This window comes from Alnus glutinosa, chromosome 1 (assembly GCF_958979055.1).
Source record: "Alnus glutinosa chromosome 1, dhAlnGlut1.1, whole genome shotgun sequence".
NCBI lineage: Eukaryota > Viridiplantae > Streptophyta > Magnoliopsida > Fagales > Betulaceae > Alnus > Alnus glutinosa.
In genome coordinates, this window is record NC_084886.1 from 47,609,491 (window position 1) to 47,622,151 (window position 12,661).

The following is a 12,661-nucleotide window of genomic DNA, read 5'->3' on the forward strand; positions in this document are numbered from 1 at the left end:
TCGGAATCCCTTTTCAAGAGCGGGTAAATTTAACATTGTTGTCAACCTATCACAACCCTCCTTTTTTGGGGGGCTGAGACTATATACAAAATATAGAACACAAAGTACCAACACATGCGGAGTTAAGGAATATAATTATGCCACAAAAATTATTTATAAATCCAAAGAATATTCCACTATAGAGAAAGAGAGGAAGAATTGGTTGGTGACCAATAAACTAGTTAAACTGAATGCACAAAGAAATAAAGTCCCCAAAACAATCAAGGCAAACCTGTAATTCAATTTTCCGAATTTAAATCAAGCTTCAAGCTGAATAAAAGGGCAAACTTAGGATAGATAGGAAGTGTGTGCAATATAAATGCTAAGACCAACTCTTTAGCACTAAAACCATTCTCAGCTTTCTTTACAGCCGTCATATCATGAAGTAACCCTCCAGAAGGAGGAGAAATTAAAAAGAAAAGATGGTCTAGAGGGGACTCTTGGAATGCTATCCAGGCTCTACTTGTCGAACTCCCATATGATGCCTCCATCCTCTACAATAGAAGAACAATAATACGTTGCCATAAGATCTATCTCAAAGCACAAATGTAGAATAAGGTAATGACAAAATTTCCAACAATGAAAAAAATACAGGCCGATTTATACAACAGATAATTAAATCTGAGGAATATTTCCAGAATTTCCCACGTTAAACTGAAATTTTTGTTTGAGAAAAGAAAATATAAGAGTTTTCATGCATAAAAGGATGTAGCTTCCGTGATTCTATGAATAAAGCTATTTTCCAAATTGTACAATTCCTGTCAATTTAGTATCATGCATAACGAAAATAGCAGACAATATCATCATTCTTATAGTAGGAATATGTCTCTATTTGTTACAATTCAGAAGAAGACTGTAATTCTAAGCAATACAATGTGAAGATTTACACTGCCTGTCATCTTTTCTTTTTCTACTTTCTTTAATTCTCAAAATTTCAAGTTAGCATTTATGAGCTACCAAGTGCAGCAATACCCTCTCACTAGTTCTCAACAGATTGGTTTCTAATGCTAGAAATGCAGAGAATAAGTTGTCTTGATCAGAAAGTGAATCTCTGACCACTGCTTGGAAGACAAGATGGGTTCAATCCTACATTAAAAGGAAGGAATTAAGAATCAGAAGTCAGGGGCATACCTTTAACTTTCTTATTTATCCAGATCTCCAACAGCATACCAGCACCAACTCCACTCGCAATACATGCTCCATAGAAGGCAATGGCAGATGGTAGGGACCTTCGAGGAAGGAAATAGCATTCTGGAATCTGTCTAATCTTTTTTGGCAGCCGCTTCTTTATAACTGGTTTAGCACCAGGATCCTTCTGCAAGTCATTACCGACGGCTTTCCAGTCAACCCCTTTGAATGGGTCTTTTGCCTCTTCAGTTCCCATGGTATCCTGTAGTTTGCCTTACAGCTCAAGTCTGCAAAACCAAAGAATCGTATGTGAAGTCCAGAAACTGAGGTGGGACAGAAACACAGCAGAAAAAGAACCAGAAATTATGACAGTGACAAAAGAAACTCAAAGTTAACATTCACACACAAATGAGCAGGTGCTGGCAGCATAAGTGCCCAATAACTGCAACTTTATAAGGCAATATCTGTAAAAGCTGAAGGATTTCTTTTTGGATAAGTGTTAGAAAATTAATTAAATGATCAAATTAATTATTTTTTATTAGCTTAAACTTTTGGGACAAGTAATAATTTAACATGATACAAGAGCAACATTATAAGGCAATATCTGTAATAGCTGAGGATTTCTTTTTAGGATAAGTGTGAGAATATTAATTAAATGGTCAAATTTACCATTTCCTATCAACTTAAGTTTTTAGAACAAGTGTTGATTAACATGGTATAAGAGTAGTAGTCATGAGTTCAAGCTCCAACTCTGTAATGTATATCTTATTTCAATTAAATATCAATCGTAATCTATGGTTCCGCACATGAAGAAGAGTAATATAATATTAATTAAATGATTAACTCACAATTTCTTCTCAGCTTAAATTTTGGGATAATTAGTAATTTAATAAGTAACAAATTTTATTAGAAGAGCACAAGAAAGGTGTGCCACCCTAGTATATAGGAAGCATCCCAGAGTAATAAGAAAAACATAATTCAAATTAGAAATGAAGTTTAGGGACTCCAAAAGATCTAATGTATTAGAAAAGGGGGGGAAAAAACCCCGTTTTTGCATTCCAATCATATAGTTTTCCAAGAAAGGGAAGCTTCATATCCAAAATTGAACTTTCATATCCCTCAAATGTACAAAGTTTTTAATCTAATTTACTGTCTTTATTTTCAACAAATGAAATGCCTTCTCCAGAAGGTCATAGACATTTTAATTTTACCGTGAGAAAGTATCATGTAGAATTAATCTCTCAAGGTCTTGCTGGCTGGCAACATGGGTACCCGACACGACCCGTTAAGACCGGCAACCCATTTAAGCTAGACCCAAACACGACTTGTTTATGTTTACGGGTCGGAACTCCAAACACGACACGAACACGATAATTTAAATTGAACTTTCAATCATATAGTTTTCCAAGAAAGGGAAGCTTCATATCCAAAATTGAACTTTCATATCCCTCAAATGTACAAAGTTTTTAATCTAATTTACTGTCTTTATTTTCAACAAATGAAATGCCTTCTCCAGAAGGTCATAGACATTTTAATTTTACCGTGAGAAAGTATCATGTAGAATTAATCTCTCAAGGTCTTGCTGGCTGGCAACATGGGTACCCGACACGACCCGTTAAGACCGGCAACCCATTTAAGCTAGACCCAAACACGACTTGTTTATGTTTACGGGTCGGAACTCCAAACACGACACGAACACGATAATTTCACAGGTCACCCGACACCCCGTGAAACTCGGTTAACATAATATGTCGAATCGGGTCACCACGGCCCGTTTGACCTGTTTAGATTAAAAATGCTATCCATGTTCCTTTTAATGGTGAGAAAAATCAGAAAATCACTCTCTCTCTCAGTCTCTCTTTACAGTTTACACAAACCATTTCATAGATTAAAATGGCAATCACTTTTCTTTTTTCTTTTCTTTTTTCTGTTCTATGCATAAAAAAAATGAGATCACTTAATTACAAAAGAAAATTACTATAAAATCAAATAATCAAATCATTTCATGTCAAAATGCTATAAAAATGGAAATCCAACTATTAACATACCGGCAGTACCGACATCGGTGGAAGAGAGAGAGAGAGAGAGCGGCAGAGAGACGGGGAGAGCGATGGCAGTCGGCAGCGAGCGCCGAGCGGAGAGCAGAGACTAGAGAGGCTGCGAGAGAGAGCGTCGACTCGAGCGGGTCCAGCCTCCAGGCGTCCAGCGGGACTGAGGGAGGAAGAAGAAGGGGCGGCGGCGGCGCGGCACGGAGCTGAAGATGAAGAAAATGGAAGAAGAAGAGAAGGGCGGCGGGCTCCGGGTCTCGGGCGGAGCTGATTTTGTTGAACTGCTGAAGGAAAAAGTGAAAAACCGAAAAAGAAAAAGTTTAGGGCTTTTAGTTTTGATTCTTTTGATTTTTGAATGTTTTGTCACTTTTGTGAGTTCACTGAGTTTGTGTTTTCGAATTTTGGGCCAACTCAGAAAATGGTATTCGGCTATGGCCCATTTGCCGCTATTCCCAATTTCCCCCACCCTCTCCAAAAAAAAATAAATAAATAAATAAATAATCGTGTCTGACGGGTCACTCACGTTAAACAGGTCATAAACAGAACTCATTAATTTTATATCGAATTATCGAGTCGTATCAAAATTACCGGCCTTAAAAATTCTTACTTGACAATATGAAAAAGTGTCCGTAGAGATACATCAATTTTGCAGCCTTAAAATGTGGAAGACATAGCAAATATTGCTAGTACTCATCATAAATTTTCATCCCTGATCACCCTAAACCTGCTTCACATGAAGAAGACAAACGAAGCAATCCAAAACTACATAGCAATCGGTTGGATCCTTTATACTCAGATCTCCCAATAAGGAAAAGCCCGGGACAATTGTACATCACATGTGAACCCTTTCAACATATTTTTTCAAGATTCAAGTTCCATAAGGGAACCCAAAAGCATTCTCAATTAGCTCAAGTTATTTAGAAAGCTACGAAGTGAGTGACTGCGTCAATAAAAATACTGCCACTAAAAAGTAGAAGGCAACCTGTGCCCATTTGTGCAACCATGTTTGGCCACAACATGATTGTAGGCTAATAGCCCTAAGACACCAAAAGGACACTTTAAATAATGAAAGAATTTCACTTAAAAAAAAAAAAGTAAGAATTTGACGGACTCCAAAAGTATTCATTAAGAATTTACCAGAGCATTAAAATGGTACCGCAATCTTTACTAACTTTTGATAAAACATCGAGAATCAGATAATTTTGAAGTTGCCAACCAGCGTTCTATTAACGATCTTAGTGATAGCAAGGTTGAGATGAAACACATATATTTTATGGAAACAAATGTGTGCTTTGTTTTTCTCTTCAAATAATGGGACTTCAAATGAGAAATCTAAAGATGATTTAAACTCAATCTATGTTCGTCAAAACGGCGAGTCAGAGTCTTCAAGTGGCGTAGTGAACTCTTGGTCTTTGCAGTATTCAAATTGCTTATATATATAGTTTTTTTTTCCGTTTATATTTCATGTTTCATCTTCTTCTACAGAACTGTGAAGTGTTCTCTGCGCTACAATGGGCATTGACTAGAAATATCCCAAAAACCCAAGAACCAACGAACTGGGTAATGTTAGATAGCATAGAGTTTTCGTTATTCTACCATTTACATGTCAAAACAAACAACCTCAAAATAATCAAGAACGTGGCATTTACCTCAAAATAAGGTGGCTGAAGGAAGGTTTGTGGTGGCTCGAACCGGCGGCTGGTGGTGAGCGTTGGCTTTACTTTTTCTTTTGGATTTACTGATTTTTATTTTGCATTCTAAGACATTAAACCCTTTTTTTTTTTTTTTTTTTTTTTTTTTAATGTAAGGCTTCTTCTAAAATGTGTTTGGGCATCGTTGAGCTTACGGGTCAGATCTCATGGCTTAAGCATGTGTTGAAAATTACAATTTCGCAAGGAAAAGTAGTAGGATTTTAAATTAAATGGTAGAAAATAAATTGATTGAAAATTATATTTTTAAAAATATTGATTTAAGAAAATATTTTTTTATTTTTATTTTTTCAAATTGCAAGCAAAGTAGTGTTTTTTTAAAAATGCAAAATTTTAAAGATTAACTTACGATTTTAAAGGTCAAACTGCGATTTTGCCAAACGTTTAACTGCATTTTTAAAAATAAAATTTTCAAAGTAGGGAGTGAATAAAAGTCGATACCGAAATCCTAGACTCAAAAGCCACATTTTTTGATCCTTTAGGCCGTAATCACCCAATCAAAGGGAATTCGTATTGACTCATTCTATCTTGATAGAGACATTTCAAATTCGTCGAAATTAAGCACGGAGTGCCCGCTACTTATGAAAAATCGTACATTTTAAAATCGCAAACTCAAACGGACTATAAATCATTTCATTTTTACTTAAAATTTTAAAAATAAATGGGCTTATATTGGGCTGAGCTGAGCATGGCCAAGTTAAATCAGCTAAGTCCAGTCAGCTCGGGCCGTGCTGAACTTTGGGCTGCAGATCCTGAGAAAGCTCATCCGTGCCCAAATGAGAGAGAGAGAGAGAGAGAGAGAGAGAGAGAGAGAGAGATTTCTATGGGCATAAAAAAATAATAAAAAATAAAAAAAAAATAAATTGGAACATGAAAGAGCATATGATAAATACGAGGAAGAGCCGAAAATAGTGGTTGAACAGCTGATCGTGACCCCATATTTGTAAAGTTGCTGTAGTTAAATTATCTCTTATCACTTATCAGCAACCTACTGGTACCACATTTGCCAGATGCAGCAGGTAGCCCCACCATTAGAAAACGACAAGGTGAATAATGTCGAATGCGGAAACGACGCCGTATTCTAGCTCTCTCTCGCCGTATTTAAGTGTAGGAGAAATATAAAACGCTGTCCATGCAACTGCAAACTGACACAACGGAGAACGGAATGATAACTGACAAGTGACAAACAAAAAAGGAGAGCCAAAGCCAAGGCCTGGTCTGACGATTGACATGCCTCATCTTCACCTTACTCCTGGAATTGGATCTCTAAACCTCCGAAACGTTGCTGTTTTATACTTCCTATAGGTTCAAATTGATCCTATCTATGCTTACCCACCTGCCCATCTTCATCAAACTTTATCCAATCCAATTCAATCTCACTCACTATCTCTCTCTTGGTTTGTTCTCCGTCTTTCTCTGTCTTCCATCTGTTGATTTTTTTTTTTTTTTTTTTTTTTTTAAAGTATGCATTTATTTCTTAGCTTTTGTGGGATTATTTTAGTTTATCATGAGTTTTTTTTTTTTTTCCTTGGGTTATTTGAGTCTGTTTTTTGTAGATAGCAACAATAATTATAACATCAATTGGGTTCTTTCTTTGACACAAAGATCTGGATGCATTTAGGAAATTTGATTCTTTTTTTTCTTTTTTTTTTTGGGTTTTTGCTTTTGTTTCAATTTCTAATTCTGTATTTGGTGGTCATGCTTCGAATGGTGATGTGTTGTGTCATTAAGCTCTTAGCTTGCAGTCTTATATGACCTTGTTGGTCATTTCCAAATTTATTTGTAGTCCGAGCTGTCTTACTTGGGATGGTGGTTTCTTAAAGAAGAAAGTTTTATGCTTTCTGTGCAGAAGATAGAAGGGATCCTTTCCTGTAGAAAATTTAAACTTTAGCCCACTGTTATGAACATAAAAAGTCATTTGCTTTCATTACAAGATCTATGAACTGTGTGTGTTAGGTGGGGTTATCATGCGATTTAGTAATTGCATTGGGGTTTCTCATAACAATACGTGAATTGAAGATTTGAAGATTTGAAGTTTTCTTCCTAGGAAATATACTTCTTTTTCTTTATATCTGATTGGTTGGTCAAACTTTTTGATATCATGTTTTTCTCTCAAGCAAACAGTTTCCCGTTTTGAAGGGTTGGCTAATTCTTTGGCGGCTCATTTTCTTCTCAGACAAAAACTTGTTTAGTCCTATTTTGAACTCCTTAAATTGTATAGTTACTGCTCGGGCTAATATTTTCAATGTCAATTTTCAACCCTCAGTTATTTCTTGATATCTAATTAACAGTATATTATACAGTCTGCGTGTACTTCAGGGGAAATACCAGTTCTCTGTGAATTTTCATGCATCTTTTGGTCTGCGTGTGTGTGTGTGAATTACATGCATCTAAAGTCCTGATAATGATTCTCTTTCTTTTTCGCAATGCCCATTAGAGCTGGTTTTAATAATATACTAGCCTGTGCTGTGCACTTGACCATGTTGTTAACCATTCTGGATCTTTTAAGTTTTTTAATATATGTTTTTTTTCTATTTGCTTTGGTTCTTTTAAGCTTGTCTTCTACTTATGCTGCTCTCCAATTTGTTGGCAGATCCATTTGATGTTTGCTTTAATCATATCTCGTTTTGATTTCTATGTCCATTTAGTAACTGGAGATAGCATGTCTGTCACTTATATAGCAAAGATAAACTTTTCTAAACAGGGTTTCCTCTATGAGAGATAGCATATAAGTGAAGTATGCACCTGGCTCTCCTTTATGAGAGATAGGGGCTTGTGTGGTAAAGGTTACGGATTAGATTTTCTTATTCACTGCTTTTGCATAAGACTTATAACAAGGGTGTGGTGGGGTTGCAGATCCTTGACTAAAGAAACATTTTGGCTGTAGTTAAAGTGATTGGCTTGTCCCTGGTTGGCCAGAAAAGCCAGCCTTACCAGGATGCCAAAAGATTGCCAGCTTCATAAGGCCGAGCATTGTAAGCCACTGGTTGGGAGAGCTTAGCTCCTTTAAACTTCTATCTAATCACACTCATCAATCTCTTTACACTCGATTTCTTTTTTTGAGATTTTCTTTTAACAGTTCAGAATTTGATAAGCACATATTCTGATGAAGCATCATCTGTAAATTTGTAATGAAGGATGCCGTCTGGTTAATTTAAACGAGTTAGTAGTTTGTTTACCAATTTCTAGGCCTTATACTATTTCCACGACCATTAAGTCTTGCTTATGAAGTCAACATGATGACTTGCTGGGAAACATAAAGGAGGGTTGGAATTAGAGTTACTGGAAGTATAGTGAATGGTTTCGTTATGTTGAAATATCTTGAGTGCTAGATCATTAGGGAATAGGAACAGAAAACTGGAGAACTCGTGCTTGACGGTGATTAAAAAATTTCCAGATTTCATTCTAATTTCTCAATTTCACCCGTCACCACTTAGACTTATATCCACTCTGAGAGAGCAAGAAGTTGTAGAAAAGGTGGAAAATTGTTACATCTTATTCTTAGTTACTCATCAAATATGTTTAAATGATAGTAGACACGGTCAAAAGCATTTAAAAAACAATTTGTTCTGGCGTGGTCTGACAATGGTCCTAACTAGTAAGCTAAAGACTTCCCCCATGTGCTAAAACCTCTACTTCTTTTTTCACCGAAGTTTAGAACCTCACCTTTCATACTTTCTTTTCCATTTTGATTGTTTTTTTTTTCTTCTTCTTTGTTAATTCTTCTGGGATTAGCGATATTGGAGGAGTAGGATCATTTTTGTCCTCTACTACTGAAGACATATTTCCTAGTGCAAGTTTTGTCTAAATGTTCAGTCGACAAGTAACTTTCTACTTTGTTCTGATCAAGGAAGAAACTTTTACATGTTTTGTACTTGGAGGGATTATATTCCTATTTGGATTATAGTTATCAAATCTTAACAAATTCTAGTTTTACAGAGTAAAATGTGTCAAAGAAAAGGAGAGTGATGGCGGCAGCAGAACTGAGAGCAGCATGGCAGAGAACAGCTAATCGGTGCTTTGTCCAAGAAGATGCCAAAAGAGCTCCCAAGTTTGCTTGCTGCCAGTCATCATCTTCAGCATTTAAACAGGTTGATGCTGAACCTACCAATGCAGTAGGTGGGCCAGATCATCCTGCCATAGGTTTTATGCCTCTTAATAGGAATCCTTCGTTTTCTAAACTACTCCCTGACACACGATGGTACCAAAAGGATGTAACATATGAACAGGTTAATGAATTGGAGGCAAAAGTGGAAATCTTAAGAGGAGCTGGCACTGTAAATTCAACAACTAAGTTTGATGAGGTCCAGCAGCTAAAAGGAGACATTGTTCATGTTGATGATCACAAGAACTGTGAGTCTTCTCTTGATATGCAGTGTGGTTTCTCTGGTTCTTGTATGAAAAAGGCCCCTGAAGCCAGAAAACAAGAGGTGAAGGCTCTGTATAGTAAGAAATCCGAGGAATATCTTGAACTAATGGACATGAGGGAGAAATATGAACTTAGGCATTTGGACCCTGTTGGTTGTCCAGTTTCCAAACAAGGCAATGAGTTTTGCGAAGATCCAGAGTGGTTAAGGGTTGATAAGACAGAGCCATGGTGGCGAGCAACGAATAAAGACGAATTGGCCTCATTGGTCACGAAGAAGTCACATAACCATATTGAGAATTGTGATCTTCCCCCACCACAGAAAATGTATGTTAGGAGACACCCATATGCTCATATTGGGTGCTTTGACGACGATGATGCATTGGCGTCATCTTTTGATCAGAAGGCCCAAAGTGGTGGTATTTCCAATAGGACTCATGCACAGGGTTGTCATGTTTCTGAGAAAACACATGGAGACCAGGGGGCTTCATGTGAAGAAGGGTGTTCACAATATGGTTCTGAGAAGTCATTCAGGTATTGGTTTAGATTAACGTCAATTTACTCTGGCATGACATCATTTTGTATATTAGTAATCGTACCATGTTCAGTTTTTTAGTCAAGCTTATATACCTTGATATATTGTCTGCATCAGCGCCGGCTCGCCGGCTCGCTCAAATCTTAGGCGAGTTAGGCGTTCTTCTAAGGCCCCCAAAAATCCAAATGGTAGTAGACTAGTAGTAATGACGGAAAAAAAATCTTAGTGTTAGTCCATAAAAAAAAAAATTAAAGAAATCCAAAAATGCGAGTTAAATCTACTCATCTTTAATTGACAACACCATATACGAAGAGATTTGTTGTTATTCTCTTCTCTCTGTTTGTGACTTTCCATAAAAAAACAATTAGAGAAATCTAAAGAGATGAACTAAAAGGCGGCTCAGGCAACACCTTTCTACAAAGAGATTTGGAGTAAATCCACTGCAGTTATTCCCTCTCTCTCTTTATAACTTTCCATATTTCTCTTTTTCCTCTCTTAAAATCTCAATCTCTCATTGAATTCTTTTTCAACTTCATGTTTTTCTTTTGTTTCACGTTTTAGGTCCCTCTACTTTGAAAAGTGAAAACCAGTCATGACTCATTCGTATCTGATAAAAAGGTTAAGGGTTAGTAAATGCACTCTAATTATCAAAATCACACTCATAATCAGCCACTTGCATTAGTTTCTTTTTTGTTTGATTATCATGAATTTTTGGATTTCTTTATGTATTCGTTGCTGCTAATTGATGTTATGTTAGGGAAATGTCTTTCCTTGTGCAAGTTGGAAAAACTTGAGTATTAGTAATTTTGGGAGCATCCCGAAAACAGAGAAAATTAATTTTTAAACAGAAAAATATAATATAGAAATTAAAAAAAAAAAAAATCATTTAATTAATATTTAAATATAATAAAAATGCCTCATCTAAATTTATTGCATTAGGCCTCAAAACTTATCAAGCCAGCCTGGTGTGCATGTTATGTATATATTGTTATATTCATTAGCTTAGATTTTTCATGGTACTTGCAGTTCTAGAACAAACAGCAAGGATATGACAGGGATGCCGCAAGTCTCTGAAGGTGGCAGTAGCAAAGCTCAGCTGATGGAAGCACTCCGCCATTGTCAAACTCGTGCAAGGGAAGCCGAGAAGACAGCAAAGCAGGTTTACGCTGAGAAGGAGCACATTCTTAAACTCTTCTTCAGACAAACCGCACAAATTTTTGCCTATAAGAAGTGCTTCCAACTTCTGCAGCTAGAAACCCTTTATATCCGGATTAAGAATAATGAGAAGTCAATTTCCACTCTCATCCCTGTGGTCCTTCCATGGATGCTGTACAAAGGTCGAAAACAGCGGAAGAGCTGGCACAAGGCTACCGGGGGGAAAAGAGTAAAGCGAGGACGACCGAGACATGAAATCGCTAAATTTGCTGTTGCTTTTTCATTGGGATTGAGTCTTGTTGGAGCTGGCTTGCTCGTGGGATGGACTGTAGGATATAGTGTACATAGGTGGCAAAACCCTGCATCTTGTGGAAGATTGATTTACCGGGGGAAGTAGCTGCTATGATTTTGTATTCTATGCATGTATTCACTTTGATTCTTAGAAGGGGAAATGTTCTACGCCACAGCACTCACAAATCAACGTACCAAATCTTGCGAGCGAACCCCATCAAATTTCTAAAGTGCCAACTCAAAATCGGCCGAAAAGAAAGCTGGAAATCAATGAAAAGAACACCTGAAAGCGATGATATATCCAAATTTGGGAGCTTTATCAAGAGGACGATGACGACATTTTCAGGACCCGGAAATCAGGAGTAAATAGCATTCGAGGGGACGCATGCGATGATTTATTCACATTGAACTGCTAATTATGCTAGCTTTTACCAAAGTTAATAAACAGAATAGCTTTCCAAAAGAAGGGAAGAAGAAACTCTTTTGCATGCTTTGTGGTCTTGTCCGGCTTCCCAAGATGTTTGGGGTGATAACCTTTCATGCTTCCATAAATGTAACTCCAATTTGACAAGTTTTGTTCATCTTCTGGAATACAGCCTCCAAAGATTCAGCTGTGAAAAAGTGGAGCTTTTGACAGTTGTAGCTAGAAAAGTTTGGCTCCGTAGGAACTCTTTGATTTTTGAAGGGTTTTTTTAACCTCCTAGGAAGATTTGGGAAGAAGCTCTCTCCTCTTTAGAAGATTTCAAGTCCAGTATGATTTCTGATAGAAGCCCTTTATTTTGTCTAGAAGCTGGCTCTCCTTCCAGGTTCTCTTCTTGGAAGCCCCCTCCACATGGTAAAGTTAAAGTGAATTGGGATGCTTCTATTAATCCCAAGGAGAAATGTATTGGGGTGGGAATTGTTGCAAGGGATAGTAGAGGGGAGTTTATGGGTGCTCAATGTTACTGGCTTCTTTTGGATACTGATCCTAGAACTGCAGAATCCTTAGCAGCCTTATATGCAGCCTTGTTTAGTAAGAGTTTTGGTTTCTTGGAGGTTGTTTTTGAAGGGGATGCTTCTCAGGTAATTTCTGATATCAACTCCCCCCCTCCTCATTTTTCCAAGGCTGGTCAGTTCACGAAAAGTGTTTTATCGGAATCAAAAAGCTTGCGGTTTGTTTCCTTTGTTCATGCTCCGAGAGAGTTAAATGTAGTTGCTCATGTGTTAGCAAAGACTGCAATAGGGCGTAAGTTAAATTTCTGTTGGAGGGAAGAAGTCCCAGATTGTATTTCCAATTTGATTCTTATGGAGAAAGAGTTTCATCCCTAGATCCCTGTTATTGGGATCATGATTTGTATTTTCTTTGAGCAGTTAGCAATGAAGTTGTTCTTCTTTGTTTCAAAAAAAAAAA

The 12,661-nt window shown here is 37.0% G+C and overlaps 3 protein-coding genes across 3 annotated transcripts; 2 read left to right on the forward strand and 1 right to left on the reverse strand.

Moving 5' to 3' along the window:
* Positions 1 to 122: 122 nt before the first annotated feature.
* LOC133879838 (uncharacterized) lies at positions 123 to 3,562 on the reverse strand. The gene is made up of 3 exons (XM_062318646.1): positions 3,216 to 3,562; positions 1,171 to 1,454; positions 123 to 533 (listed from the first exon to the last, which is right to left on the reverse strand). The coding sequence occupies exons 2-3, from the start codon at positions 1,421 to 1,423 to the stop codon at positions 499 to 501; spliced, it is 288 nt and encodes a 95-aa protein (XP_062174630.1). The 5' UTR covers positions 1,424 to 1,454; positions 3,216 to 3,562; the 3' UTR covers positions 123 to 498.
* Positions 3,563 to 6,070: 2,508 nt separating this feature from the next.
* Positions 6,071 to 11,457, forward strand: LOC133854246 (uncharacterized). The gene is made up of 3 exons (XM_062290345.1): positions 6,071 to 6,321; positions 8,864 to 9,824; positions 10,852 to 11,457. The coding sequence occupies exons 2-3, from the start codon at positions 8,893 to 8,895 to the stop codon at positions 11,375 to 11,377; spliced, it is 1,458 nt and encodes a 485-aa protein (XP_062146329.1). The 5' UTR covers positions 6,071 to 6,321; positions 8,864 to 8,892; the 3' UTR covers positions 11,378 to 11,457.
* Positions 11,458 to 12,024: 567 nt separating this feature from the next.
* LOC133860962 (uncharacterized) lies at positions 12,025 to 12,579 on the forward strand. Its single transcript, XM_062296650.1, has one exon. It carries the CDS (start codon positions 12,025 to 12,027, stop codon positions 12,577 to 12,579), a length of 555 nt encoding a protein of 184 aa, XP_062152634.1.
* Positions 12,580 to 12,661: the final 82 nt, after the last annotated feature.

Coding starts and splice junctions, on each gene's coding strand:
- LOC133879838 (XM_062318646.1), bottom strand. CDS start 1,423: ATGGGAACTGAAGAGGCAAAAGACCCATTCAAAGGGGTTGACTGGAAA. Junction 534..1,170: donor GATAAATAAGAAAGTTAAAG/GTATGCCCCTGA, acceptor CTTCTATTGTAG/AGGATGGAGGCATCATATGG.
- LOC133854246 (XM_062290345.1), top strand. CDS start 8,893: ATGGCGGCAGCAGAACTGAGAGCAGCATGGCAGAGAACAGCTAATCGG. Junction 9,825..10,851: donor GGTTCTGAGAAGTCATTCAG/GTATTGGTTTAG, acceptor TGGTACTTGCAG/TTCTAGAACAAACAGCAAGG.
- LOC133860962 (XM_062296650.1), top strand. CDS start 12,025: ATGATTTCTGATAGAAGCCCTTTATTTTGTCTAGAAGCTGGCTCTCCT.